A 26301-nucleotide genomic window follows, 5' to 3' on the forward strand; every position below is an offset into this window, starting at 1 on the left:
TTTTCTTTGTAAAATTCTAAAAATGGAATATAATCTATAATCTATAATCTAATCTATAGAGAAAGCAGCATAACTGAGTGAGGATGGAAAGTTATTATGGAAGGAAAGTAAGAAAGAGGAAATACAATGGGAGTAGAAAGAAAGTTCTAGGAGTGATGGGTATATTCATTATTTTGACTGTGGTTTCATGGGTATAAAAATATGCCAAAGCTTATCAAGTTTTAAATATGAGAGGTTTACTGTATGTCAATTATACCTCAGTAAAGCTATTTTTAAGAAAAGACAATGGTCCACAAAATGTACAAAACCATTAAAAAAATTTTTAATAAGTTTTACATTTTAATTGTCAGATTTACTATTTTCACTGCAATAAAATGTAAAAATTCTGCACATAAAGGTAATACAAAAAGTGAAAAGATAAACTGAAGAAAATATAATTCTGAAATAATGACCAACATAGAATTCATGTCTAGAATATACTTTCATAAAACCTGTTAAGAAAAAGACAATCCAAATGAAAAATGAGCAGAAAATGGGAAAAGATAACTCGCAAAAGAGGAAATCTGAATAGCAATAAATGTAACCAAAAAGATAAGCAACTCTTCACATCAGAAAAACAAAAACCCACAGTAAGATAGCACAGTCCACCCACCAGAATGGCTAAAATTAAACTGTCTGACTACACCAAGTATCGACAAGAATACAGGCCTATAGTAACTCTTCAAACACTGGTAACTGCATAAACTGCTACAAATACTGTGGAGAATAACTTCGCAATATTTATTATAGTTGAAGATAGGCCTATGTATGAACCCAGGAATTCCACTCAAGGCATATACCCTGAAAGAAATTCTTGCATCCATATATAAAAATACAAAGAAAAGATGTCTACCCCAGCAGTTAATGTAAATGCCTCCAAATCCATTAATAAAAGAATGAACTGTGATGTATTTACATAATGAAATACTACATATCATGAATGTATCAAAAAATGAATGTTATCAAAACTATATATACCAAAAAGTATACATATAACTAGATAACTCTTAGTATTCAAAAAGCTTCAGAAGAATGCATGTGCATGCCTTCGTGCTAAGTCACTTCAGTACGACTCTTTGTGACCCTGTGGACTGTAGCCTGCTAGGTTCCTCTGCCCACGGGATTCTCCAGGCCAAGAATACTAGTTGGTTGCCATGCCCTCCTCCAGGGGATCTTCCCAATCCAGGGACCAAACCCACATCTCTTACATCTCCTGCATTGGCAGGTGGGTTCTTTACCACTAGTGTTATACAGTGCATCATTTAAGCACAGCTGGAAAACGTAAGAAATAATACTACACATTGTATTAAAATTCACACATACAAAGTAAGAGATGCCAGAGAAACATTAAATAGCAAAACCAGGATGACAGTGGGAGGTAGACAATCTGACACGGCATACACAGGTAGCTTCAATTATTTCTGAGGTTGTGTTCATTTTAGCATTATGCACTTTACTACTTGTATGTTGGAAATATTTGTTTTGGAAAGTAGCATATCCTTCAAAGTTTTGCACAAAACTAACTTTCAACCTAGATTCCTATACCCAGCCTAACTAACCCAAAAGAGAGGGGAAACCTCCTCAGGAACTACTGGAGAGTAACTCACACCCCAAATAGGGGAGTAAAGCAAGTCAAAGGCATGAGGGCCAGAAAACAGGATCCAACAAGGGAAAAAAGCAAAGACAAGTACTGAAACAACAGATGATAAAATGAAAATTAATTTAAAAGGGTAGCATAAGTACAAGCCATACAAAAACACAAGAAATACAAAGGGAATGTTCCACTTATTCTTCACTGAAATGCAACAAATGATAACACTTTAGTAACCGTGTTTCAAACTTTTTCCATTTATCACTGCTTTATAAAATAGTATATTTTAGTTTTCTAACATTTTTTATAAAAAACAACAGATCCTGGATAACCTTTCATATCAATAAATACAGCACTATCTTTTTGCCTGTTTTTTTTTTTATAAAGTTTTATTAAAGTATAAAGGAGATAGAGAAAGCTTCTGACATAGACATCAGAAGGGGATAGAAAGAGTACCCCTTTTTGTCTGTTTAAATTTGAAAAAAAAAACAAAAACAAAAAACTGAAATACAGCAAAAAGGAAAATTCACACATAATCCTACTACTTTAAAGTTCTCTATGCCATAAAGAAGTAAAAGATCACTCCTGTGTTCCACCTAACTCTATTCCTACTCTCTATGGCCAAATAACCCTGATAAATACAATTTGGTATGTCTTGGTACGTACGCCTTATATACATAAACAAAAGCTTTCTGATCCTTTGTAATAATCTCCTGACCTCAAATATTTTATGGCTCTGGGATGTTCAAGAGGTACTTGTTTTTTTGGCATTTTCAAACCTAAAATAAAGAAGCCCTCATCCATTTCAAGATGGATTTCTGGCATTCCTGCTTTCCCTGAAATTAGTGGGTTTTTTTCTCTTCTTAATCATACACTTGCTTCAAATTTTGTTTGGCAATGAAGCTGATTATAGAAAAGTGGCATGGAAATTCATCTCTATGGTCTACACCAACTGGAAGGAGAGATAATGTTGTTTACTCAAAAACATTTATGTTTTAAATTACTGCATAATAGTTAGGCAAGGAAATTGTTTTACTTACATTCCTGTTACCTAAGGACAAACTAGTTGGAAGGTGGATAAATACATATGACCATCAAACACTGACTACTGCTCTACTGTAACAATAAGCAAATGCAATAGGAAAAAATGTTTAATATTTATCTTCTCCACTAGACAATAAGCTCACTGTAGACCAGAACCCTGAATAGTACATAGCAGGTATTTTACAATTATTAGCTTTTTGATTCTTTGCCAAGTTATTAAAGATCTAACTTTTTTTTTTTTACGATTTTTTAAAAAATATTTTACTTTATATTGGAGTGGAGAAGGCAATGGCACCCCACTCCAGTACTCTTGCCTGGAAAATCCCATGGACGGAGGAGCCCGGTAGGCTGCAGTCCATGAGGTCACTAAGAGTCGGACACGACTGAGCGACTTCACTTTCACTTTTCACTTTCCTGCACTGGAGAAGGAAATGGCAACCCGCTCCAGCGTTCTTGCCTGGAGAATCCCAGGGACGGCGGAGCCTAGTGGGCTGCCGTCTACGGGGTTGCACAGAGTTGGACACGACTGAAGCGACTTAGCAGCAGCAGCAGCAGCAAATTGGAGTATCACAGATTAGCAATGTTGTGATAGTTTCAGGTGGACACCAAAGAGACTCAGCCATACATATAGATGTACCCATTCTCCCTCCAACTCCCCTATCCAGGCTGCCACATAACACTGAGTAGAATTCCCTGTGCTATACAGCGGGTCCTTGTTGGCTACTCATTTTAAATATAACTGACAACTTATTTTTGAAGTTTGATTAAGACAGTTTTTCAGATACATATCTTTGATTAATATGCCTATATACCAAAACAAATTCAAACTAAGGAGATTTAATTTCAAATTCTCACTGCATCACTTCATGGCAAATAGATGAGGAAAAAGTGGAAACAGTGTCAGATTTTATTTTCTTGGCCCCAAAATCACTGTGGATGGTGACTTCAGCCATGAAATTAAAAGACATCTGCTCCTTGGAAGAAAAGCTATGACAAACCTAGACAGTATATTCAAAAGCAGAGGCATCACTTTGCAGACAAAGGTCTGTATAGTCAAAGCTATGGTTTTTCCAGTAATTATGTAGGGATATGACTGCCCTCAATCTTTCCCAGCATCAGGAACTTCTTAATTACTCCCTATTTTATAGACAGGAATACAGAGGCACAGCAAAGTTTAAGGTCACGAGAGGATCAGAATGAGGATTTAAAATGAAACCTCGTAACTTCAAATGTACGTTGCTGTGTATGTTCTCCATTTCATTAGACGATAAAACATGACTGACCAAACATGATGTTTTACCCATACTTACTTTTAGAACTTCATGGGATAATCTGTCTTAGGTTTAACATTCTCATTAACCAAGTCCTTTAAACATCAGAATCAAGATTTCACTATGAAGGAAGGGCCAAATAAGGATAGTGAGCATAACAACGAATGTAAACAATTTCAGCTCAAATTAGTCGAGTAGCTTCCACTGGGATGGCCATTTACCCTAGAGGGATAAATGATAACCCATCAAGGGGCAGAAATATAATACTGAAACTTTTGTTTAGCTGCACTATGTCTTTGTTGCTGCATGTGAGCTTTCTCTAGTTGCAGCGAGCAAGGGGCTGGTCTCTGTTGTGGTACGTGGACTTCTCACTGGGGTGGCTTCTCCTGCTTCAGAGTACAGGCTCTAGGTGTGCGGCCTTTGGCAGTTGTGGCACACAGCATCAGCAGCTGTGGCTGGAAAGCTCTAGAATCTAGGTTCAATAGTTGTGGTCCATGGGCTTACTTGCTCCTCGGCATGTGAAATCTTCCCAAATCAGGGATCAAACCTGTGTCCCCTGCCCTGGCAGGTGCATTCTTACACAAGGACCACCAGGGAAGTCCAATATTGAACATTTAAATTAGTGTTTAAAACCTCACCCTTTTTATACTTCTGTGTTTGCTTGTACTTTATATATTGGTATTGCATTAAAAATTTTAATATTCATTTATTTCAATAAGGATGCACAAGGCAAATGTTTGGAGACGACTTAGAAAAATAATCTTTAGCAAATGTTTCCCAATAGAATTATTTACTTTTGAAGGAGAATCACATCTGAAAGGTCATCTCATTTAAGTAGCAATTTGAAGCCCCATAACAAACTGATTTGGTTCAAGGTAATACATGCATTCAGTGGAACTTTATTTGAAAATGTATAAAGATAACAACACAGAAAAAAAGTTAGCTAATGAAAAGCACGAGGGTCTTTCCATTGATTCAGCTATGAATTAGTCTTTCTAAAGATCCCCAAATCTCCCCAAAATAGGAATGATCAATAAATGTTTGCTGGAAATGAGTACACTTACAAACCTCTCACAAAAATCACTAAATTGTATCATACAGTCCAACGGCCTCAGGTTAGGCCACAACTAACTCTACAGTATGTTCTGCTTCTTGAGAATCTCAAACAGCATGGAATCCTAAGGTTACAAGGTCACACTGAATGATTAGACACAATCAAATTTTAATGACTTTTAACTAATAACATTTTCAAATAGAGGTATGTTTACAAAGTAAAGACAAATCTCACAGGGGGAAAAAATAAATACCTAATACACATGAAAAAATACACAAATGTTGTTAATTTAATAGTGTAATAGCAATTATCTGCCACAACCAGATGGGCAAATATTAATAAGTTCAGTAATATCAGAAATGGCAAGGCCAGTATCTATCAAAATTTTAAAAAACATTCTCTTTAGTCCAGTATTGTAATTTCAATCCCAGAAATTCATGATATGGATTTAAATAACTGGTGCTTAATGTTTAAGGTTATTCACTTCAGTATTATTTGTGATAACAACAAAAAAGAACACAAATGACTTAATTGTGGTGTACTGATAGAGAAAATTGTCCTCAATATAGTAAATTAAAATGCAAATTTCAGAAGAGTGTATATTTTCATTTTTGAAAATACATGAGACACTGTTAACTTCTCTGCCAAGTGACTGGAGGAACTGAAGGCAGAAGAGGGCTTTTAGTTTTCCCTTAAACTTTTCTGTAACTTTATATACTCTGCCATGAGCATTGCTTTTATAGTTAAAAAAATTTTTTCAATTAAGAGTGTTGGGACTTCCCTGGTGGTCCTGTGGCTAAGACTCCACGTTCCAATGCAGGGGGTCTGGGTTCAATCCCTGGTCAGGGAACTAGATCCCACATGCTGCAACTAAAGATATCAAGTGTCACAACTAAGATTCAGCACAGTCAAATGAATAATTATTTTTTTAAGTGTTGACGGTTTTGCTCCCTGCACAATTTAAAATTGATGCAGTTTTCAATGGAATACCATGAAGTTATTTTTTTAATGTAGTCAATATGCATGTCTTCCACATGAAAAGATATCTACATTAAATGAAATAAGCAAGTTTTAGTATATAAACTTGACACTTTTTAAAGACAGTACATATCATACAGAAAAATTCTGTAAGTATATGAATGAATGATGAAAATGAAAAATATTTTAGTGTATTATAACTTTTAATTCCCAAACTGTTATCTAAAGAAAATGTAGCACTGAAATATAAAGGGTATGTGATAGCTTTCATCTTTACTTTCTCTTCTTTTACATTATTCTAATTTTTTACAATTAGAATGTGTTTATGAGTTAAACAGTGAGACTGCATGGTACTTTCACTTTCTGCTTTATGCATTTATATGTCTTGTCTTAAACTTCTAGAAAGAGCATGCATCAGTCTGCAGTCACAAAAAAACAAAAAATAAGTATTCAGTTTTATTACCTTAAGATATCTTATATACCTTAAGCATATAAATATACATATACATGAAAAAAGAAAATGAAATCACAAATTAAAATACACCTATTTTATACTATCATTCATCATAAAAATACAATTCCCAAGCTAAGTCATTTATTCTATCATACCTGGTAGTAATCCTTGTAAGTGTCCATATTAAAAGGCATTACTGTTCTGGCTAATGTGGCACACTCAGGTTATCTCTTTGGGAGTAAAAATACTTTAAAACCAAATAAATGTCAGCACAATCAGCTACTAGATTCCCCCCCCCCCCCAAAAAGGACAAGAAAAGGCCTCAAAAAAACACATTGAGAATTCAGTATAGCACAAAAGTGAGGAGAAACAGATAAATACATCAGTATTAATAGTTTCCAAGCTAGCTGTGCTGCAGAAATACAGGAAAACCTAGATGAATAAACTTGAACTCAAAATATGTCTGAAATGCAATTCATTCTCAATTTCCAAAAAAGTTATAATACATTAAAATATTGTTCATTTGGGACAATAAGTATAATCTAAAAACTGCAAAAACTTTGCAGGGAAATTTTTTTTATAAAAAGCTCACAGTCATTTAGGCTGAAACCAAGAAATCAAAACTCAGTGGTGTGCAGAAACATAAGGCAATCAACTATTCACCACAGTGATTTGCTTTACTATAATGAAAGAGGCCTGGCGTGCTGTGATTCATGGGGTCACAAAGTCGGACATGACTGAGCGACTGAACTGAACTGAATGAAGGCAAAACATGTGATTTGGGGGCTGATACAAGGTTTAGAACATGGCAAAATGTTTTATAGACAGCCTTATCTTAGCAAATGTCATACTAAACTTAAATGTCTTTCTAGGCGTCACAGTATGTCTTCTATTTTTTAAAAAAGCATTTCTCCAAACATCATCCCAACTTACATAAACACAGAATCCTTATTTCATGAAGTACTTATGAATACATGTATTTCATGGAGCAAACATAATTTAGGAAATGCTGATTAAAAAAGAACAGCATAGGCTCTGGAGTCAGACTTCACCACAGCTGTGTGCTCTTGGGAAAGTTACATAATTTCCCTGAGTCTCAGTTTTCTATCTGTAAAAGGAAAATACCACCACTTACCCAAGTGCCTGACACACAAAAAGATGCTCAATAAATTAAATATCTATTTTTTCACATGGTTTCCATGTTGGCCTATGTCAGCAATGAAAGTTTCAGGAATCTATTTTTTTATATCAACTTGCAATCTATGTTCGGGTTTTCTAATATGGTGTCAATCATATCCAAAATAAATACTTCAATCTAAATAAACCTTGCTGAAAAATTCATTACTTTAAATGTTTGTGGAATATAAGAAACCAGGGGAAGTTCTTAGAAAATGTAAACAAAATTAAAACGAGATTCTACTTTTAGTTAATCAAAATACAAGAACAGTAAGACCTGATCCCTACTGGAAGCAGCATGACCTTCTTGACAAAAAAAGTTCTTATTTCTTGATTAAGATAGGTTAAAACTCACTTGTTGCTCTCAAGAAGTCTAGTCAAGGATTTATGGAAGGAAGGAGACAAAGGATCAACAAATACTGATTGAATAGCTATTAAAAGCCAGGGACTAATATAGGTAGGGGTAAACAAAACAATCAACACCCTTATGCTGCTTACAGTCCAAGTGGGCATACAGACAAAGAGACATATCAGACAGTAGTCAGTGATTAAAAGAACTATAAAGGAGTGTTAAGGAGTCAAAAGAAGATGGGGATGAGCTGCTTCAGATAAGACAGTCAAGGGAGACCTCTGGGACAGGTGACAGGTGTCTAGAACAGAATGAAAACAAATATTTTTTGGTCTGCGAATGCCTTTGCAGTCTTGAAATAAGTGATGTTTTCTATTTAGATTTTTTACTAACGTGGTTCAGGAGAGCATGATCCACTGGTAGGCACAGAAGTCACTAGAGGCCACAGTATAAGAGACTAGGTGGTACCGCAGTAAACGACAGCACCCAAAGCTCCCACTGCTTCACAGATCACATTTACAATAATGTTTTGGTTATATGCACTGAAAAACTAGCTTTTCTGATTATAACTAACTGTTCTCTAGTTCCTATATAGATATCTCCCAAGAGAAGCCAGCACAAGAAGAAAAGCTAATGCATTTAATAAAAATCCTTTAAACTAAATAATTGAAAGAAGCAAAAATAAAAAGATATTGCTCAAGACTCTTCATGGCCACCAACCTCAAGGAGTTTGGAAGACGGATCCTTGCTATCTCAGCATCTCCAAGTCATGTGTGCTCAGTCCTGTCTGACTCTTTGCGACCCCATGAACCGCAGCCCACCAAACTCCTCTGTCCATGGGATTTTCCAGGCAAGAATACTGGAATGGGCTGCCGTTTCATACTCCAGGGGATCTTCCTAACCCAGGGATCGAACCTGAGTCTCCTGAGTCTCCTACATTGGCAGGCAGATACTTTTCCACTAAGCCATCTGGGAAGCCCTAGCATCTTTCTCAATACTACATGATGTCTCCTATTTGCCCCCCTCCATCAACTCTAGCCCTCATTTCACACATGTAAATCTGTACCTTAATATAAATGTAAGCCAAATTGACAAGTAATGTCTCTAAGAAATGACCAAAATTGCCTATCCTGTTTCTTCACAGTAATTTCCTGTAGTAAATCTGCCTTTTAACATACCAGATTTTACATTAGGTGTTCCTACAAAATTTATTCAACAAATTATTTCTGTGGGCCAGGCATTGTATTAATTTCTAGGTACCAAGAATAAAACAAAGACTTGTTGGCTTACTAGTCAATACAAGAAATAAACATGGGAAAAAAAATTCAGGTACCATGCTGATGTACAAGATGCTACTGGAGTACATATTCTAAGTGGAAGAGTCACCTCATTCTATCTAATGAAATCAGAAAATGTTTGAAAAAGCTTATTACTTGAGCCAGGTATTCAAGGATAGATAAGCAGATGAGTTAAGGGAGGACCCTGGGATTAATCAAGCAGACTTAGAGATGAACACTGAGGTGAAGATAGACAAAAAAAGAGAGAGAGAAAGTTGGGTGTAAGGGGTGGAACAGTCCAGATCCTAAAAAGCTTTCCTTGCCAGGTTAATAAGTGTGAATTTTATCTTGGCTTTGGGGCAAAAAAAAAAAAAAAAAGGAAGAATTTTAGTGAATAAAGTGACCAACAAGATCATGTTTATAATTTAGAAGGAACACCAAAATGGACTGTAGATAAGGTCACTTGGAAGGCAAGGAAGATTAGTGAAGAGATGCAAAAGGACATTATGAAGCCTGAACTAAGACCATGACAGCAAGAAAAAGAGCTAAAACCAAATAGGCATATGCAAGCCAGAATCAAGATTGCCAGGAGAAATATCAATAACCTCAGATATGCTGATGACACCACCCTTATGGCAGAAAGTGAAGAGGAATTAAAGAGCTTATTGACGAAGGTAAAAGAAGAGAGTGGAAAAGCTGGCTTAAAACTCAACATTCAAAGAACTAAAAATATGGCATCTGGTCCAATCACTTCATGGCAAATAGATGGGGAAACAAAGGAAACAGTGACAGACTTTATTTTCTTGGGCTCAAAATCACTGCAGATGGTGACTGCAGCCACGAAATAAAGACACTTGCTCCTTGGAAGAAAAGCTATGACGAACCTAGATAGCATATTAAAAAGCAGAGACATTACTTTGCTGACAAAAGTCTGTCTAGTCAAAGCTATGGTTTTTCCAGTGGTCATGTGTGGATGTGAGAGCGAGACCATAAAGAAGGCTCAGCACACGACTGATGCTTTCAAACTGTGGTGTTGGGGAAGACTCGAGAGTCCTTTGGACAGCAAGGAGGTCAAACCAGTCCATCCTAAAGGAAATCAACCCTGAATCTTCATTGGAAGGACTGATGCTGAAGCTGCAGCTCCAATACTTTGGCCACCTGATGCAAAGAGCCGACTCATTAGAAAAGACCTGGATGCTGGGAAAGATAGAAGGGAGGAGAAGGGGACGACAGAGGACAAGATGGTTGGATGGCATCACTGACTCAATGGACCTGAGTTTGAGCAAGCTCTGGGAGATAGTGAAGGGCAGGGAGGCCTGGTGTGCTGCAGTCCGCGGGGCTGCAAAAAGTTGGACACAACTGAGCGACTGAACAACAGGTATATGCAAAGTGTCAAAAGAAAGCAAACGACTAAAAGGAAATCTATTAAAATCAAAGAAAGCGTCACAGATAAGGTGACATTTGCACAGGGCCCTAGAGAAGGAAAGTCAGCCATGCAGAAAATGTGAGAAAGGATAGAACAGCATGATGAGGGGGCTTCCCTGATAGCTCAGTTGGTAAAGAACCGCCTGCAATGCAGGAGACCCTGGTTTGATTCCTGGGTCGGGAAGATCCAATGGGAAGGGACAGGCTACCCATTCCAGTATTTTTAGGCTTCCCCTGTGCTTCAGCTGATAAAGGGAAAGGCTAACCACTCCAGTATTCTGGCCTAGAGAATTCCATGGACTGTACAGTCCATGGGGTCACAAAGAGTTGGAAAGGACCAAGGGACTGTCACTTTCACTTTTCACAGCACAATGAAAGGGAAAGACCTAAAAATGCTTGAAGAACTGAGTTCTTGTTAAAGTAGTAATGCCATCCTTTGTAGATCAGTCACCTGGGAAACATTTACTGAAAGCCTAAGGTGTGTTTTGGATCTTGATGAATCCAATGACAATTAAGATCATCTTTCCAAAATAATGCACCTAAAAACCTGTAGGCACAATTTTAGTCACAGAGTAACTGAGCTCCCATACTTGGTCCATGGCATCCAAGTACAGTAATTCTGAGTAAGAGTAGAACTGGGGTGGTGGGACTGGCTACTTAAGAGCTGAAAAGTAAGCTGGGGGCAAGCCTGTTACGACTTTTCATCCCAAGAAATCCGGAAAACTCAGTTTCAGAGCCATTGGCTTTTTATAGAGATTGTTTTATCTAGTCCACACAACAATGTATTTACATAGAGAACAGTAAGTACTATTATTACATTTGCAAATGAGAAACTTCGGTTTAAAGAAAATTAACATGACCCAAGGTCACACAGCTAGTTTAAATGGTAAAGATGGTATAGAATGGCAATCTGACTTAGGCCTTTGGACCCAATCACTAATCTAGGGAAAACTGAAATATATTCAATACTCACCGAGTTAACATTTAAAAATCTACAAAGTCACTGTTAGTCCAAAACTGGAAGTGTCTCATAAACAAGGATTACTCATAAAGCTACTCTCAAAGTATAATCAATATACTTTGATTGATATATATTGGGCAGTATACTGCCCAATACTCTCAAAGTATAATCATTCACTCAATAATGTCAATTTTGTAAATGAAGTCTACTGTAAAAGTCTTCAAAATCTGTGTTACAAATACACCAACCAGTTGGAAAACTTCAGGAATCTGGGTTCCCAAAACATAGTAAGAACCTGAGAGGATATCATCAATTTTTCAGCAGAACAAAGAAAGACTGTTTTCTAGAGTTAATTTTATCCACAATGTCTGGCAGACAATGTTTTTAGAAAAGGAACTGAGGGAAAGGGGGAAAGAAAAATCCACATCCAACTGTCACTGAATACAAATTTTCACTGACTACAACTTCATCTAAAAATCATTTTCTTAGTAACTATTACTTATGAAGTTTCATTTTGATCATCTTTACAAACTTCTGAAAATTGAAAACATGCCCAGAATGAAACAAGCTTCTCTATCCTTTCATATGCTAGTTTATTTCTTGATTTGGTGCAATTCCAAAGACAGAGCCATTTCTTTTAAGTGCTGCAAAAGCTAGAGGGAATATGGTCCCAGCCTGTTGCAGGAGGTTCTACTTTGGGCACTCTAAGTCCCTAAGACAATATCTCTAACTTACACACATGATAAAAATACCTTTTGTGGCAGTTAAGCATCCCCGAGAGCACAGATGAGGCCTTTGTGATAATCTAACATCACTACTTCTCTTTACACATTCCTTAGGTACTCCCTGCAGGACAGGTCCCTATTCCCAGCACTAAGTGCAATGTCAGGCACACACACAGTCAGTAGGTGAAAAAATCTGACTCTGCCTTTCCAATGTGAAACCAAAAGCTATTCAACCAAATTTGGATGGTGAAATTATTCCTACTTCATCATAAAAATTTAAAAAAAAATTCTGTATCTGATAAGAAAGGACACCCTAAGTTGACTGGGCTATGGGAAAAAATGTGCCAAAATAATGTGACAAATATTGTGAAGAATTGAAAATAAACTTTCTGCTCTATTTGTATAAAGCATTACAAGCAGATAAAGGTCAGAAAACAAAACAGAATCTCACAGTCACATTTTGCCCAAGGTTATTAGCTAGAGCAAGTAAGCAGTAGTCACAATTAAGACCCAAATAACTCCCAATCCAATGTGCTTTCTATTACTACATATTGTCACTGATACTTTTATTTTATTAGTGTAAAAAACTGTTTCAAGAAAATTTCAGACCAAAAAAAAATTCACTAAAAAAAAAATTACAAAAATATTTTCTTTTAAAAATTCTTCTGTGCCCTCGCATCTTAAGTGTTGCAAAGACAATACATTAAAAAATCAGTCAAAATCAAATCCGCCAGTACTAGGCTTAAAGCAATGTGTGTGTGTGTGTGTGTGTGTGTGTGTGTGTTATTCTCTGACAAGCTTCAATTTGATTGGTTATATCCATTCCTGCTATCCTTCCAAGAAGACTACGAAAGCTTAGAAGGCTTATCCCAAACCAACAGTTCTTCTGCTCTCCTCCTCACTAATCCTGGTCCAATTAGTTCCCTCTTCTCCCAAAGCACTGTTTTCCTTCTCTTCTCCACCATTAACACTACAATGCCACTTACTTTTCCCATACTTAACAAGACTCATTTTCAACCCTTCAGGCACAGGGCCTTCTCAGGCCACTCCATCTAAATTGGCCTCTCCCAGTTACTTCTAAGTATTGATATGTATTACAGTCTGTAGTTAACCTTTACATTTATTTTTACTAGTTGACTGTCTTCCCAAAAGATGTCCCATGAGCCCCGCCCCCCCTTTGTACAAGGTATCCTCTTCCATCATCACCAAAACTGCATCAGCAATACTGTTACTTCTACTAGCTCCTCCAAATGGTAAACTCATCAAGGGTAAATGCTGTCTGATTCATGTTTCCTCAGCACTTGGCAAAGTGTCTGGCACCATTCTATGGAGTCAGTAAAAGTTTGTAAATCTGTATAGTAAGAATGTTCATTGAGAGTGAAAATGCAGAGGACACCTTAGTACTTCACAGTTCAGGGTAAAGGCTGCAGGTTGTAGACAAACTGGAGTGATACAATGTAGGGAAAAGATTCATTGGCAAGGACAAAATCTATTCAAGAGGAGAAGCGCTTCTGGCTCAGCAGAGAGGAGGGAGAAAAGCAATCAATCAAGTCAATTTTTGATCATCCTCCGGACCAACAGAGCAAATTGTCCCTCAAAATAATAACTTTGGCACACCGCAATTTATTCTGCACGCTCAACTACTCATTAAGAGCCCAAGTGCCAACACACTACGATTATTTTGCATTCTTTAAGGTGCACCAGGTGAGAAGCAGAGGGGTGCTTCCAAAACCTGATTAGAACAAGCAGAGGAAGAAATAATCATGGTACATCTTCAAATTTACAAAGAAAAATCGCGACGTGATCATGGAAAGAAAACTCAGCATACCAAGAAATAGATAATCATAGGTTAGGACCCACTATGGCACAGAAATGGTCATAGAACTGCCAAAACAGACCACACTCCACATCTTTCCCAATCCTCTTCTACTCAAAGACCCAAATAACCATTGCAAGGATTAAGAGCCTCATTTCTGGCAGCACAATTCTCCAAAGAACATAGAAAAGGCGAAAGAACAGCTTTAATACCCTCCCCTCAAGGCAGCCAAAACCAAACAACCAACCAGCTCCAACCATCCCTAAACAGAAAGCCCTAGACGCCTTTCAAAGCCAACTGTCATACCTTTGAGGGGCCCAAAAGACATTGACTCCAAAGATAAGTCTCTGGCCCCAACATACATCTCCGAATTATGTAGGAAAATCCAGGCATTTCAATTTGGACATCTGCACTCAAAAAAGGATCTCCTGGCAGAAAGGAGCAATCAATCTTTCAAGAGGCAATGGCGCTCCAACCACCCGGCTGGGGGACAGGCAACGACGACAGGGCACGGCCCTTCTAGGGAGCCGCCGGCGCCCTCCCAGCTCTCAGTCTGACCCAGCGCTACCCTCCCTGGCGGTGGCCAAAGTCGGGCACTTGGCGGACGGGGGCCAGCGGTTGGGCTTTCGAACTGGGCCTTCCCGGCCCCGGGGGCGCGGCAAGACACGGAGGTGGCGCCTTTCAGTCCAGCCCCGGCAGCAGCAACGGATCCGGGGCCTCTTCCCCTGGTCTCCCCGCCCCGCCGCCTTCAGCCAGCCAGTCCGCCCCTCACCTGGCAGAAGCTCCGACAGTAGTTCAAAGATGAGACCTCCGACACCTCCTGCTCCCTCAGTTCTGTCTCCAGCTGCCACAGACAGGGTCGCAATCCGGAGGCTACCGGCGCCGGAGATGCGGGACTATGGCCCCGAGCCATGGACTCAGTCTCGGTTCCGTCTCCGGCTCCGGCTCCCACCGGAGCCTCAGCCCCAGCCCCGGTGGTGGCGGCGGCGTCTCCCTTTCCGTCCGCCATCTTCCCACGGCCCAGCAGCGCGTAGGCAACCAAGCCACGTGACTCAGACCTGGCCCCGCCCCCGGCCGACCGCGCGTGGTGACGCACTCAGGGGCGACTCAGGCGCCCGCTGGATTCCGTCATTAGAACTCTGGACGCTCCTCCCCTCCGCGGCCTCCTCTACAGCCGCCCTGGCAACAGCCTGGCAACAACTAACCAGAAGTTCCTGTCCACTGCCGTCCTTCCATTACTTTTGGAGTTACGGGGTCACTGAGATGGGACATACATGTAGACATAATCTAGGTATGAAAGAATGACGTTTGAGCTGCGATCTGAAGAACGAGAGAGATGTAGCCAGGAGAAGAGCCTTTTTAAAGGAAAGCATCCCCAGTAGAAAGTAATAATAATAAGCAAGGTTGTGGAGGTTGTGAGGTTGAAATGAAGACTACACCATGGGAACGTGGTTTATAACACAGAGGGCATTACACGTCAGTAGCTAAAGGATGCGGAGAAGGCAATGGCAACCCACTCCAGTACTCTGGCCTGGAAAATCCCATGGACGGAGGAGCCTGGTAGGCTGCAGTCCATGGGGTCGCTAAGAGTTGGACACGACTGAGCGACTTCACTTTCACTTTTCACTTTCATGCATTGGAGGAGGAAATGGCAACCCGCTCCAGTGTTCTTACCTGGAGAATCTCAGGGACGGGGGAGCCTGGTGGGCTGCCGTCTATGGGGTCGCACAGAGTTGGACACAACTGATGCGACTTAGCAGCAGCAGCAGCTACTAAAGGATGAACTTTTCAATAAATGGCGCTGAAACATTTTTTTCCAAACGAAAAAAAAAATGGATTTTTACCTCAAACCATATCTAAAAATAAACACTGGATGGAGTAAAGGAAATACAAATATGATATCAAAATAGAGAAGAATTTCTTAAGATCCAAAAAGCACAAACCATAAGGGAAAATATTATTAGATTAAAACTGTTGATTCTGCAGTAACAAGTTTTAAAAGTTGGTGCATGATGACAACCCAAAAACTAGACAATATTCATTACATTTATAAACATTAAAGGATTAATATCTGTCACGCGAGTGTATGTTCCTCGGTTCTTTGTCTCGTCACAACAAAGATTTGGAGCAACAGACATTAAAGCCCTCGGCGTGTCACAGCTCTCAGGTCTTGGACAAACCATGCCACAGCTCTTAGGCAAATCAGTGTTACAGCTTGAAGAGACGAGAGTGGAGGAGTGCGTGGGGAGAGAGAGAGAGAGACTGAGAGAGAGCGCGAGCGCACACACACGCGGGAGAGAGAGTCCGAGAGAAAGCGCTTTGGCTCTTCTTTTATATGTTTTTTTCCTCCACCTGGGAATGCCCTATGCAAATTGGGCTTAGCCAGGAGTGCTGTTTGTTCTGCCTGAAGTCTTCACTCTGGTCCTCGGACCTTCATTGTCTTTAGCCACCGCCATTTTGGACTCCTTTTCCCTATTCTACCTACATAACAATTCCATACTCATCCGATTGGCAGTTTTAAATTAGTACCATGTGTTAGGAATTAGGAAAATGGAACTTACATGCTGCTGATAGTATAAATTGATACATCATTTAGAAGAATGTGTAATAATTCAAGATGCACATGTCCTGTAAGCCAGCAATTCCTAATAATAATAGTAATCATCATCATTGATATTCATTGAGATTTAATAGTGCTAGGTAATTTTCTGTTCTTTTCCAAGGCAAACCATTCAATATCATGGTAATCCAAGTCTATGCCCCAATTAGTAATTGTGAAGAAGCTGAAGTTGAATGCTTCTATGAAGACTTATGTTAGGTAGGTAGAATAGGGAAAAGGAGTCCAAAATGGCGGTGGCTAAAGGACAAGGAAGGTCCGAGGACCAGAGTGAAGACTTCAGGCAGAACAAACAGAACAAACAGCACTCCTGGCTAAGCCCAATTTGCAGAGGGCAGGCCCAGGTGGAGGAAAAAACATATAAAAGGAGGAGCCAAAGCGCTTTCTCTGGGACTTTCTCTCCCGTGCATGCGCTCGCGCTCTCGCTCGCGCTCTCTCTCTCTCTCTCTCTCTCTCTCTCTCTCTCTCTCGCTCTCGCGCGCGCTCTCTCTCTCTTTCTCTCTCTCTCTCTCTCTCTCTCTCTCTCTCCCTCTCCCTCCCTCCCCACGCACTCCTCCACTCTCTTCTCTTTGAGTCTTGGATTCTCCTGCTATCTTATAAATAAAATGGAGTTGTAACACTGATTTGCCTAAGAGCTGTAACACGGTTTGTCCAAGACCCGAGAGTTGTGATGCGCTGAGGGCTTTAATGTCCATTGCTCCAAATCTTTATTGTGACGAGACAAAGAACCAAGGAACATACCCTCACGTGACACTTTTAAGACCTTCTTGAACTAACACTCAAAAAAAATATCCTTTTCATGACAGGGGACTGGAATGCAAAAGTAAGAAGTCAAGAAACACCTGGAGTAACAGGCAAATTTGGTCTTGGAGTACAGAATGAAGCAGGACAAAGGCTAATAGGGTTTTGCCAAGAGAACACACTGGTCATAGCAAACACCCTCTTCCAACAACACAAGAGAAGACTCTACATATGGACATCACCATATGGTCAACACTGAAATCAGATTGATTATATTCTTTGCAGCCAAAGATGGAGAAGCTCTATAGTCAGCAAAAAAAAAAAAAAAAAAGACAAGGAGCTGACTGTGGCTCAGATCATGAATTCCTTATTGCCAAATTCAGACTTAAATTGAAGAAAGTAGGGAAAACCACTAGACCATTCAGGTATGACCTAAATCAAATCCCTAACACATATACAGTAGAAGTGAGAAATAGATTTAAGGGACTAGATCGATAGACAGAGTGCCTGATGAAAGCAAAATGGCTGTCTGGGGAAGCCTTACAAATAGCTGTGAAAAGAAGAGAAGCAAAAAGCAATGGAAAAAAGGAAAGGTATATCCATCTGAATGCAGAATTCTGAAGTATAACAAGGAGAGAAAAGAAAGCCTTCCTCAGTGATCAGTGCAAAGAAATGGAGGAAAACAATAGAATGGGAAAGACTAGAGATCTCTTCAAGAAAATTAGAGATACCAAGGGAATATTACATGCAAAGATGGGCTCGATAAAGGACAGAAATGGTATGGACCTAACAGAAGCAGAAGATATTAAGAAAAGGTGGCAAGAATACACAGAAGAACTGTACAAAAAAGATCTTCATGACCCAGATAATCACGATGGTGTGATCACTGACCTAGAGCCAGACATCCTGGAATGTGAAGTCAAGTGGGCCTTAGGAAGCATCACTACGAACAAAGCTAGTGGAGGTGATGAAATTCCCATTGAGCTATTTTGAACCCTAAAAGATGATGCTGTGAAAGTGCTGCACTCAATATGTCAGCAAATTTGGAAAACTCAGCAGTGGCCACAGGACTGGAAAAGGTCAGTTTTCATTCCAATCCCAAAGAAAGGCAATGCAAAAGAATGCTCAAAGTACTGCACAATTGCACACATCTCACACACTAGTAAAGTAATGCTCAAAATTCTCCAAGCCAGGCTTCAGCAGTACATGAACCTTGAACTTCCAGATGTTCAAGCTGGTTTTAGAAAAGGCAGAGGAACAAGAGATCAAATTTCCAACATCTGTTGGATCATCAAAAAAGCAAGAGAGTTCCAGAGAAACATTTATTTCTGCTTTATTGACAATGCCAAAGCATTTGTGTAGATCACAACAATACCAGACCACCTGACCTGCCGCTTGAGAAACCTGTATGCAGGTCAGGAAGCAACAGTTAGAACTGGACATGGAACAACAGACTGGTTCCAAATAGGAAAAGGAGTACATCAAGGCTGTATATTGTTACCCTGCTTATTTAACTTCTATGCAGAGTACATCATGAGAAATGCTGGGATGGATGAATCACATACTGGAATCAAGATTGCTGGGAGAAATAACAACAACCTCAGATATGCTGACCACATCACCCTTATGGCAGAAAGTGAAGAAGAACTAAAGAGCCTCTTGATGAAAGTGACGGAGGAGAGTGAAAAAGCTGGCTTAAAACTCAACATTTGAAAAACTAAGAATATGGCATCTGGTCCCATAACTTCATGGCAAATAGATGGGGAAACAATGTAACAGTGACAGACTTTATTTTCTTGGGCTCCAAAATCACCGCAGATGGTGACTGCAGTCATGAAATTAAAAGACGCCTGCTCCTTGGAAGGAAAGCTATGACCAACCTAGACAGCATATTAAAAAGCAGAGACATTACTTGGCCAACAAAAGTCCATCTAATCAAAGCTGTGGTTTTTCCAGTAGTCATGTATGGACCATAAAGAAGGCTGACTGTTGAAGAATTGATGCTTTTGAACTGTGGTGTTGGGGAAGACTCTTGAGAGTCCCTTGGACTGCAAGGAAATCAAGCCAGTCAATTCTAAAGAAAATCGATCCTGAATATTCATTGGAAGGACTGATGCTGAAGCCGAAACTCCAATACTTTGGCCACCTGATGCAAAGACCCTGATGCTGGGAAAGACTGAAGGCAGGAGGAAAAGAGGACAATAGAGGATGAGATGGTTGGATGGCATCACCGACTCAGTGGACCTGAGTTTGAGCAAGCTCCGGGAGATGGTGAAGGTCAGAGAAGGCTAGCCTGCTGCAGTCCATGGGGTCACAAAGAGTCGGACAGGGCGGAGAGGCTGAGCAACAATAGCAACAATTTATTTGCAACTTTTTAAATTTATATTCCAGTTTCATGGGTACTTGCAGTTCCCGTTGATTGAAGCTGGGTATTTTTCAGTACACCATCAGCCACACATTTACAAGTGATGAAGTAGGGTTGTTTCTTTTTGCAGATTAATCTATTCCAATTCAAAACGCATTGTGGATGCCTACTATTGTAGTGATAATTTCATACAAATATATGTAAAAATCCAAATTGCTGGCTTTGAACCCCAGTTCCATTGCTTGTTAGTAGTGTGCCTTTAGATCATTTAATTTCTTTGAACCTCATGTTCTTAAGATGGGCATAACTGTAGCCTATATCTCATAGGAATGCCATAAGGTCTAATAAAATGTAGCCAAACTTTATCTTTAGGACAGACACAGAGAAATCTCTAAGTAAATATTACCATTACTTCTATGAGGTTCAGTCTCAGAGAATAGCTGTAGCTTCTCTTATTGTAGACCTTCCGGACCCACACACATATACTGACTGTAGAAATGGTTTATTTTCATGATTACCCTGTGGGTAATAAAATAATCAGAGAACAGACTTAAACTGTGGATTATAAAAGGAATTGATCAGGCTAGAATTTCTGACTTGCAGATTCAAGAACTTGGTTCTATGATATCATTCAGGTGGTAATTAAATCACAAGAGCCCAATTTACTAATTTATTGTAAGAAATATAATGGAATCCCTATAGAAAAGATGGCTTGGGAAACAAACAAAATTAGCACCAGAAGTTTGCTTAGGAAGGTAAGACTCAGTGGAAAGGCAGCTAGAAGGTCTTAAGTCACCCTGGTACCAACACCCAGGCTTCTCAGAATTATTTTCCATTCTCTCTCTTTCCTTTCCTCAAACTCTAATCAGGTGAGATGCCAAATCCTATCAATTTGTCCTTAGGAAATTTTATTCCACCCACCTCTTCTCTAACCTAATGCCACTTAGCCTTGCCCAGGGGCATGACAACATCTCCTCTAAAGGTCCAAGAAGAGCTTGGTGGGTGGGAGCAGTGTTTATATCCTAGAATCTCCTTTTGAGTGATTATCCACCATGACTGTCACCACTCCCTCCTAAACCCTCACCTTTGGACTTGGGATGGTCAGCTCACTGAAACCCTGGGAGCTCAGGTGTTCCTTGCTTGGAGGCTTTTTTGTTGTGTCTTGATGAAGAGTCAGGGGCCTTAAAGGTAGAGAACCCCCAAAGGAGGCGGAAACTCTAAAAACCTCACAGACTCTGTTTCAGCCCATTTCCCTCTTGCCGGAGATTCCCCCCAGAAAACTCTTCTTTGCTCTTCCTTTTGGGGAATTTTATCTGTTGGGGTTAAGGAAGGATGCGTTCCTTCATTGCACAACCACTCATAGACAAGTCTTACTTTTCTTTTGCTTAGGCTATTGCAGGAGCCCTGCAAGGGATATTGCTATTTCCAGATCCTACCACTTACTCCCTGATTCATCTTCTAAATCTACCTCCATTGCTTAAACATGATAGCCCTTTCTTGCTTCAAATAGAATAAAAATATTCAACCTGGCTTTTAAGTTCAACTGCTTGCTACTTCTAAAAGCACAGAGTTGTTTGGTAGTTCCCCAATCATGTCCCCACTCCATCGCACATTACAGTTTTCCTGCCTATGCCTTGGTCAATCTGTAACCTCTTCCTGAAACTCCATCCCACTTGGGCTAAATAGAATTGAGATATAGTATCATCTAGATTTTACTTCCTTGGGTTCCCAAATCACTGCAGACAGTGACTACAGGCATGAAATTAAAAGATGCTTGCTCCTTGGAAGGAAAGCTACAACAAACCTAGACAGTGTATTAAAAAGCAGAGACATCACTTTGCCAAGAAAGGTTCATATAGTCAAAGCTATGGTTTTTCCAGTAGTCACATGTGAATGTGAGAATTGGACTATAAAGAAGGCTGAGCACCAAACAATTGACACTTTTGATTTGTGGTGCTAGAAAAGACTCTTGAGAGTCCCTTGGACTGCAAGGAGATCAAACCAGTCAATTATAAAGGAAGGGCTGAATATTCATTGGAAGGACTGATGCTGAAGCCGCTGCTCCAATACTTTGGCCACCTGATGCAAAGAGCCACACCGCTCATTGGAAAAGACCCGGATGCTGGGAAAGATTGAAAGCAAAAGGAGTAGGAGGCAGCAGGGATGAAATGGTTAGATAGCATCACCGACTCAATGGACATGAATCTGAGCAAACTCCGGGAGCTAGTAAAGGACAGGGAAGCCTGGAGTGCTTTGACTATATAGACCTTTCTCAGCAAAGTGATACCCCTGCTTTTTAATGTTGAGGTTTGTCATAGCTTTCCTTCCAACAAGCAAGCATCCTTCAATTTCATGGCTGCAGTCACTGTCCGCAGTGATTTTGGAGTCCAAGAAAAGAAAATCTGTCACTGCTTCCACATTTTCCCCTTCTCTCGGCCATGAAGTGATGGGACCAGATGCCATGATCTTAGTTTTTTTAATGTTGCATTTCAAGTTAGCTTTTCCACGCTCCTCTTTCACTCCCATCAAGAGGCTCTTTAGTTCCTCTTCACTTGTTGCCATTAGAGTAGTATCATCTGCATATCTGATCTTGATTCCAGTTTGTGATTCATCAAACCTGGTGTTTTGCATGATGTACTCTGCATAGTAGTTAAGCAGGGTGACAATATACAGCCTTGTATATTTGGCACTCCTTTCTCAATTTGGAACCAGTTAGTTGTTTCATGTCAGATTCTAACTGTTGCTTCATGACCTGCATACAGGTTTCTCAGGAGACAGGTAAGGTGGTCTAGTGTGTGTGTGCTAAGTTGCTTCAGTCATGTCTGGCTCTTTGTGACCCAATGGACTGTAGCCTGCAGGCTTCTCTGTCCATGGAACTCTCCAGGCAAGAATACTGGAGTGGGTAGCCATGCTCTCCATTTTCCTGACTCACGGATCAAACCCTGGTCTCCTACATCTCCTGCATTGTCAGGCAGTTCTTTACCACTAGCGCCACTTGGGAAGTCCAAGGTGGTCTGCTACTCCCATCTCTAAGAATTCTCCATAGCTTGTTGCGATCCACACAAAGGCTTTCGCGTAGTCAATGAAGCAGAAGTAATTGTTTTTCTGAAATTCCCTTGCTTTCTCCATGATCCAACGAATGTTGGCAATTCGATCTCTGGTTCCTGTGCCTTTTCTAAATCCAGCTTGAACATCTGGAAGTTCATGGTTCACGTATTGTTGAAGCCTGGCTTGGAGAATTTTAAGCATTACTTTGCTAGCATGTAAGATGAGTACAGTTGTAGTTTGAGCATTCTTTGGCATTGCCTTTCTTTGGGATTGAAATGAAAACTGACCTTTTCCAGTCTTGTGGCGGCTGCTGAGTTTTCCAAATTTGCTGACATATTGAGTGCAGCATTTTCACAGCATCATCTTTTAGGATTTGAAATAGCTCAACTGGAATTCCACCACCTCCACTAGCTTTGTTCTTAGTGATGCTTTCTAAGGCGCACTTGACTTCACATTCCAGAATGTCTGGCTTTAGGTGAGTGATCACACCATCGTGATTATCTGGGTCGTGAAGATCTTTTTTGTACAGTTCTTCTGTGTATTCTTGCCACCTCTTCTTAATATCTTCTGCTTCTGTTAGGTCCATACCATTTCTGTCCTTTATCGAGCCCATCTTTGCATGAAATATTCCCTTGGTATCTCTAATTTTCTTGAAGAGATTGCTAGTCTTTCCCATTCTATTGTTTTCCTGTATTTCTTTGCATTGATCAGTGAGGACAGCTTTCTTATCTCTTCTTGCTATTCTTTGGAACCCTGAATTCAAATAGATATATCTTTCCTTTTCTCCTTTGCCTTTTGCTTCTATCCAAGCACAGACTTGGATAAGATCAGCAATCCTGAGCCACAGAGTTTTTGAGAACTAGAGAGGGGACCTGGTTGAGTGACTGGATTTACTATCCAACCAGTCCATCCTATAGGAAATCAGTCCTGAATATTCATTGGAAGGACTGATGCTGAAGCTGAAACTCCAGTACTTTGGCCACCTGATCCAAAGAACTGACTCACTGGAAAAGACTCTGATGCTGGGAAAGATTGAAGGCAGGAGGAAAAGGGGACAACAGAGGATGAGATGGCTGGATGGCATCACCGACTCAATAGACTGAGTTTGAGTAAACTCCAGGAGTTGGTGATGGACAGGGAGGCCTGGCGTGCTGCAGTCCATGGGGTCGCAAAGAGTTGGACATGACTGAACAACTGAACTGAAACTGAAGATATGCCATGGCTTGTTTAGAGCTTGGAATTTGGGGTATTTTAAAATGCATGATCCATTTGTGTTAACCATAGTTAGTTGAGGTCAGGGGTACTTCTAAGCCATATGCAAAAGGAAGATAATAATGAATATTTCAGCTGTCAGTGTATATGTGAGAATCTAATGAGAAAAGGGATTCATGTAAAGTGCAAATATGGTGCTGGTAGATATTAGATGTTCAATAAATGGCAACTGCTATTACTGCTCTTGAAAAGAAGGCAGGCTTTCTACTTTTCCTTCTTATGCTACTTGACAAATTTACTCTAATAAAGATTTTTTTTTAATGACTTGAAATAAGAACATGATCAAACTATGCATTTTTGGGTGTGGGGGCAGTCTTTGCTTTTTGATTTAATTGCAAAATATGAACTTTCTGTTAATAAATGTGTGTAGTTAAATTTATTTAAAATTCATTAATAGGTGGCAATGTGATTATTCAGTGGTTGCCAGTGGCCAGGGGTGAGAGGTAGAGGTAGAAATTGATTGAGAAGGGACATTCAGAACTTTTTAGGGTAACAGAAATTTTTTGTCTTTTGATTGTGGTCATTGCATGTGTATATACATGTGTCAAAATTCATCAAACCAATCTAAATGGGTGTTTTATTATTTGTATACTGTACCTCAGTAGAGCTAATTTTTTTTTTAATTCCAATGTTTTTATAGGCCTTATTATTTTAATAGTTATCCCCTTTAAATTAATTTAATAACTGAATTTGGCATTTATTATTTTTATTATTTATTAATTTTATGTTTGATATTAAATAATTTAATACAATTTAGTTTAACTTAGATAATATCAGTAATAGCAATGGAAATGAAATGGTAGGGGGGACATGCTATTATACACATATAAAGAGCCAAAATTATGACTCTGACTTAGACACAGTGCTGGGCTCTTGGGGTATAAATCGAGATAGACATGGTCCCTGATCTCAAGCAATAGCTTACTGTCTAAGGAGGGGCACATCCACAGAGAAAGATAATTTCACCTTTAAAAAATTAAATATTTTTGAATAATTAAAATATACATTTAGTTTTTAAACATTTTTATTGATCAAATATCTATTGATAGACAGTAAAAGTGTCCCTCCCTTCCCTGTCTCTCAGTCTCATAATTCTCCTCCTTGAAAGCAACTATCACGAAACAGAGATTACTCTATTCATATACACACGTGTGTATATAGTATAGATATGATAGCTTTATATATAGTAGCTTTATTTTCTCTTTATTCTAGTTCTTCTCCTTGTTGTTGGTTTTTTAACTGAACAGTCTACTCTGGAGATAATTCCACAACAAACAAATCAAATAGGTAGTTTTCAATACAAGAAGTGATGACAAATTGAAATTATAATGGGAGTAATCACAGTTCAGGCACACCAAAATAAAGTGAGATGGCCATGGAGGATCTGGTCTCAGACACCTCTCTGCACCACTGAGAACTGGAACTTTCTTTGAACTGTAGCAGGCCCAAGGACGCTACCAGCTGTATTCAGGACACCACCTGCCACCTTATGATCACAAGTTCTGTCCTTGTAACTGTACAATCATTTCAACCCCAAGAAATCCTTATTTAGCATGCACCCTTACTTTTCACCAGCTCCAGTTACAATCTTGATAAACAATTCATGTAACTAACTGTAACCTTGCAGCTTTTGCCTTTATAAGCCCCCCTCATTTTGTAGTCTGTTGAATTTTGTAGTGCTTCTTGAATTTGTGTTTCCTGGGCTGCAATCCTAACAAACCACAAATAAACACCCTTTCATTTCAATCAGTTCTTTGTTTCTCAAATTCTGGTTAACAGAAGATAAAAATAATGGTAGAGGAATGAGAAGAATTCCATGGGTGTACAAATTATTGGCTAACTAGGTAAAGGTTTCTGGAGGATTGATGAGGCTGCTTCGTCTTCTTTATGCATGCTGCTGCTGCCGCTAAGTCGCTTCAGTCGTGTCCGACTCTGTGAGACCCCATAGACGACAGCCCACCAGGCTCCCCCATCTCTGGGATTCTCCAGGCAAGAACACTGGAGTGGGTTGCCATTTCCTTCTGCAATGCATGAAAGTGAAAAGTGAAAGTGAAGTCACTCAGTCGTGTCCGACTCTTAGCGACCCCATGGACTGCAG

The 26301-nt window shown here is 39.6% G+C and overlaps 1 protein-coding gene and 1 long non-coding RNA gene across 2 annotated transcripts in view; one reads left to right on the forward strand and one right to left on the reverse strand.

Moving 5' to 3' along the window:
- The window catches only part of RLF (RLF zinc finger), an 80628-nt gene extending 65319 nt beyond the window's left edge, over positions 1-15309 (reverse strand). Inside the window, exon 1 of the mRNA XM_055586283.1 lies at positions 14933-15309. Within this exon, the coding sequence (XP_055442258.1) occupies positions 14933-15169 (237 nt within the window). The 5' untranslated portion in view covers positions 15170-15309. The remainder of the gene's footprint in view (positions 1-14932) is intronic.
- A 23-nt stretch (positions 15310-15332) lies between these two features.
- On the forward strand, positions 15333-19806 carry LOC129655630 (uncharacterized). The gene is made up of 3 exons (XR_008716063.1): positions 15333-15451; positions 17584-18597; positions 19475-19806. It is a non-coding gene; the product is annotated as an uncharacterized LOC129655630 (long non-coding RNA).
- Positions 19807-26301: the final 6495 nt, after the last annotated feature.

Source organism: Bubalus kerabau, chromosome 6 (genome assembly GCF_029407905.1).
Source record: "Bubalus kerabau isolate K-KA32 ecotype Philippines breed swamp buffalo chromosome 6, PCC_UOA_SB_1v2, whole genome shotgun sequence".
NCBI classification, from domain to species: domain Eukaryota; kingdom Metazoa; phylum Chordata; class Mammalia; order Artiodactyla; family Bovidae; genus Bubalus; species Bubalus kerabau.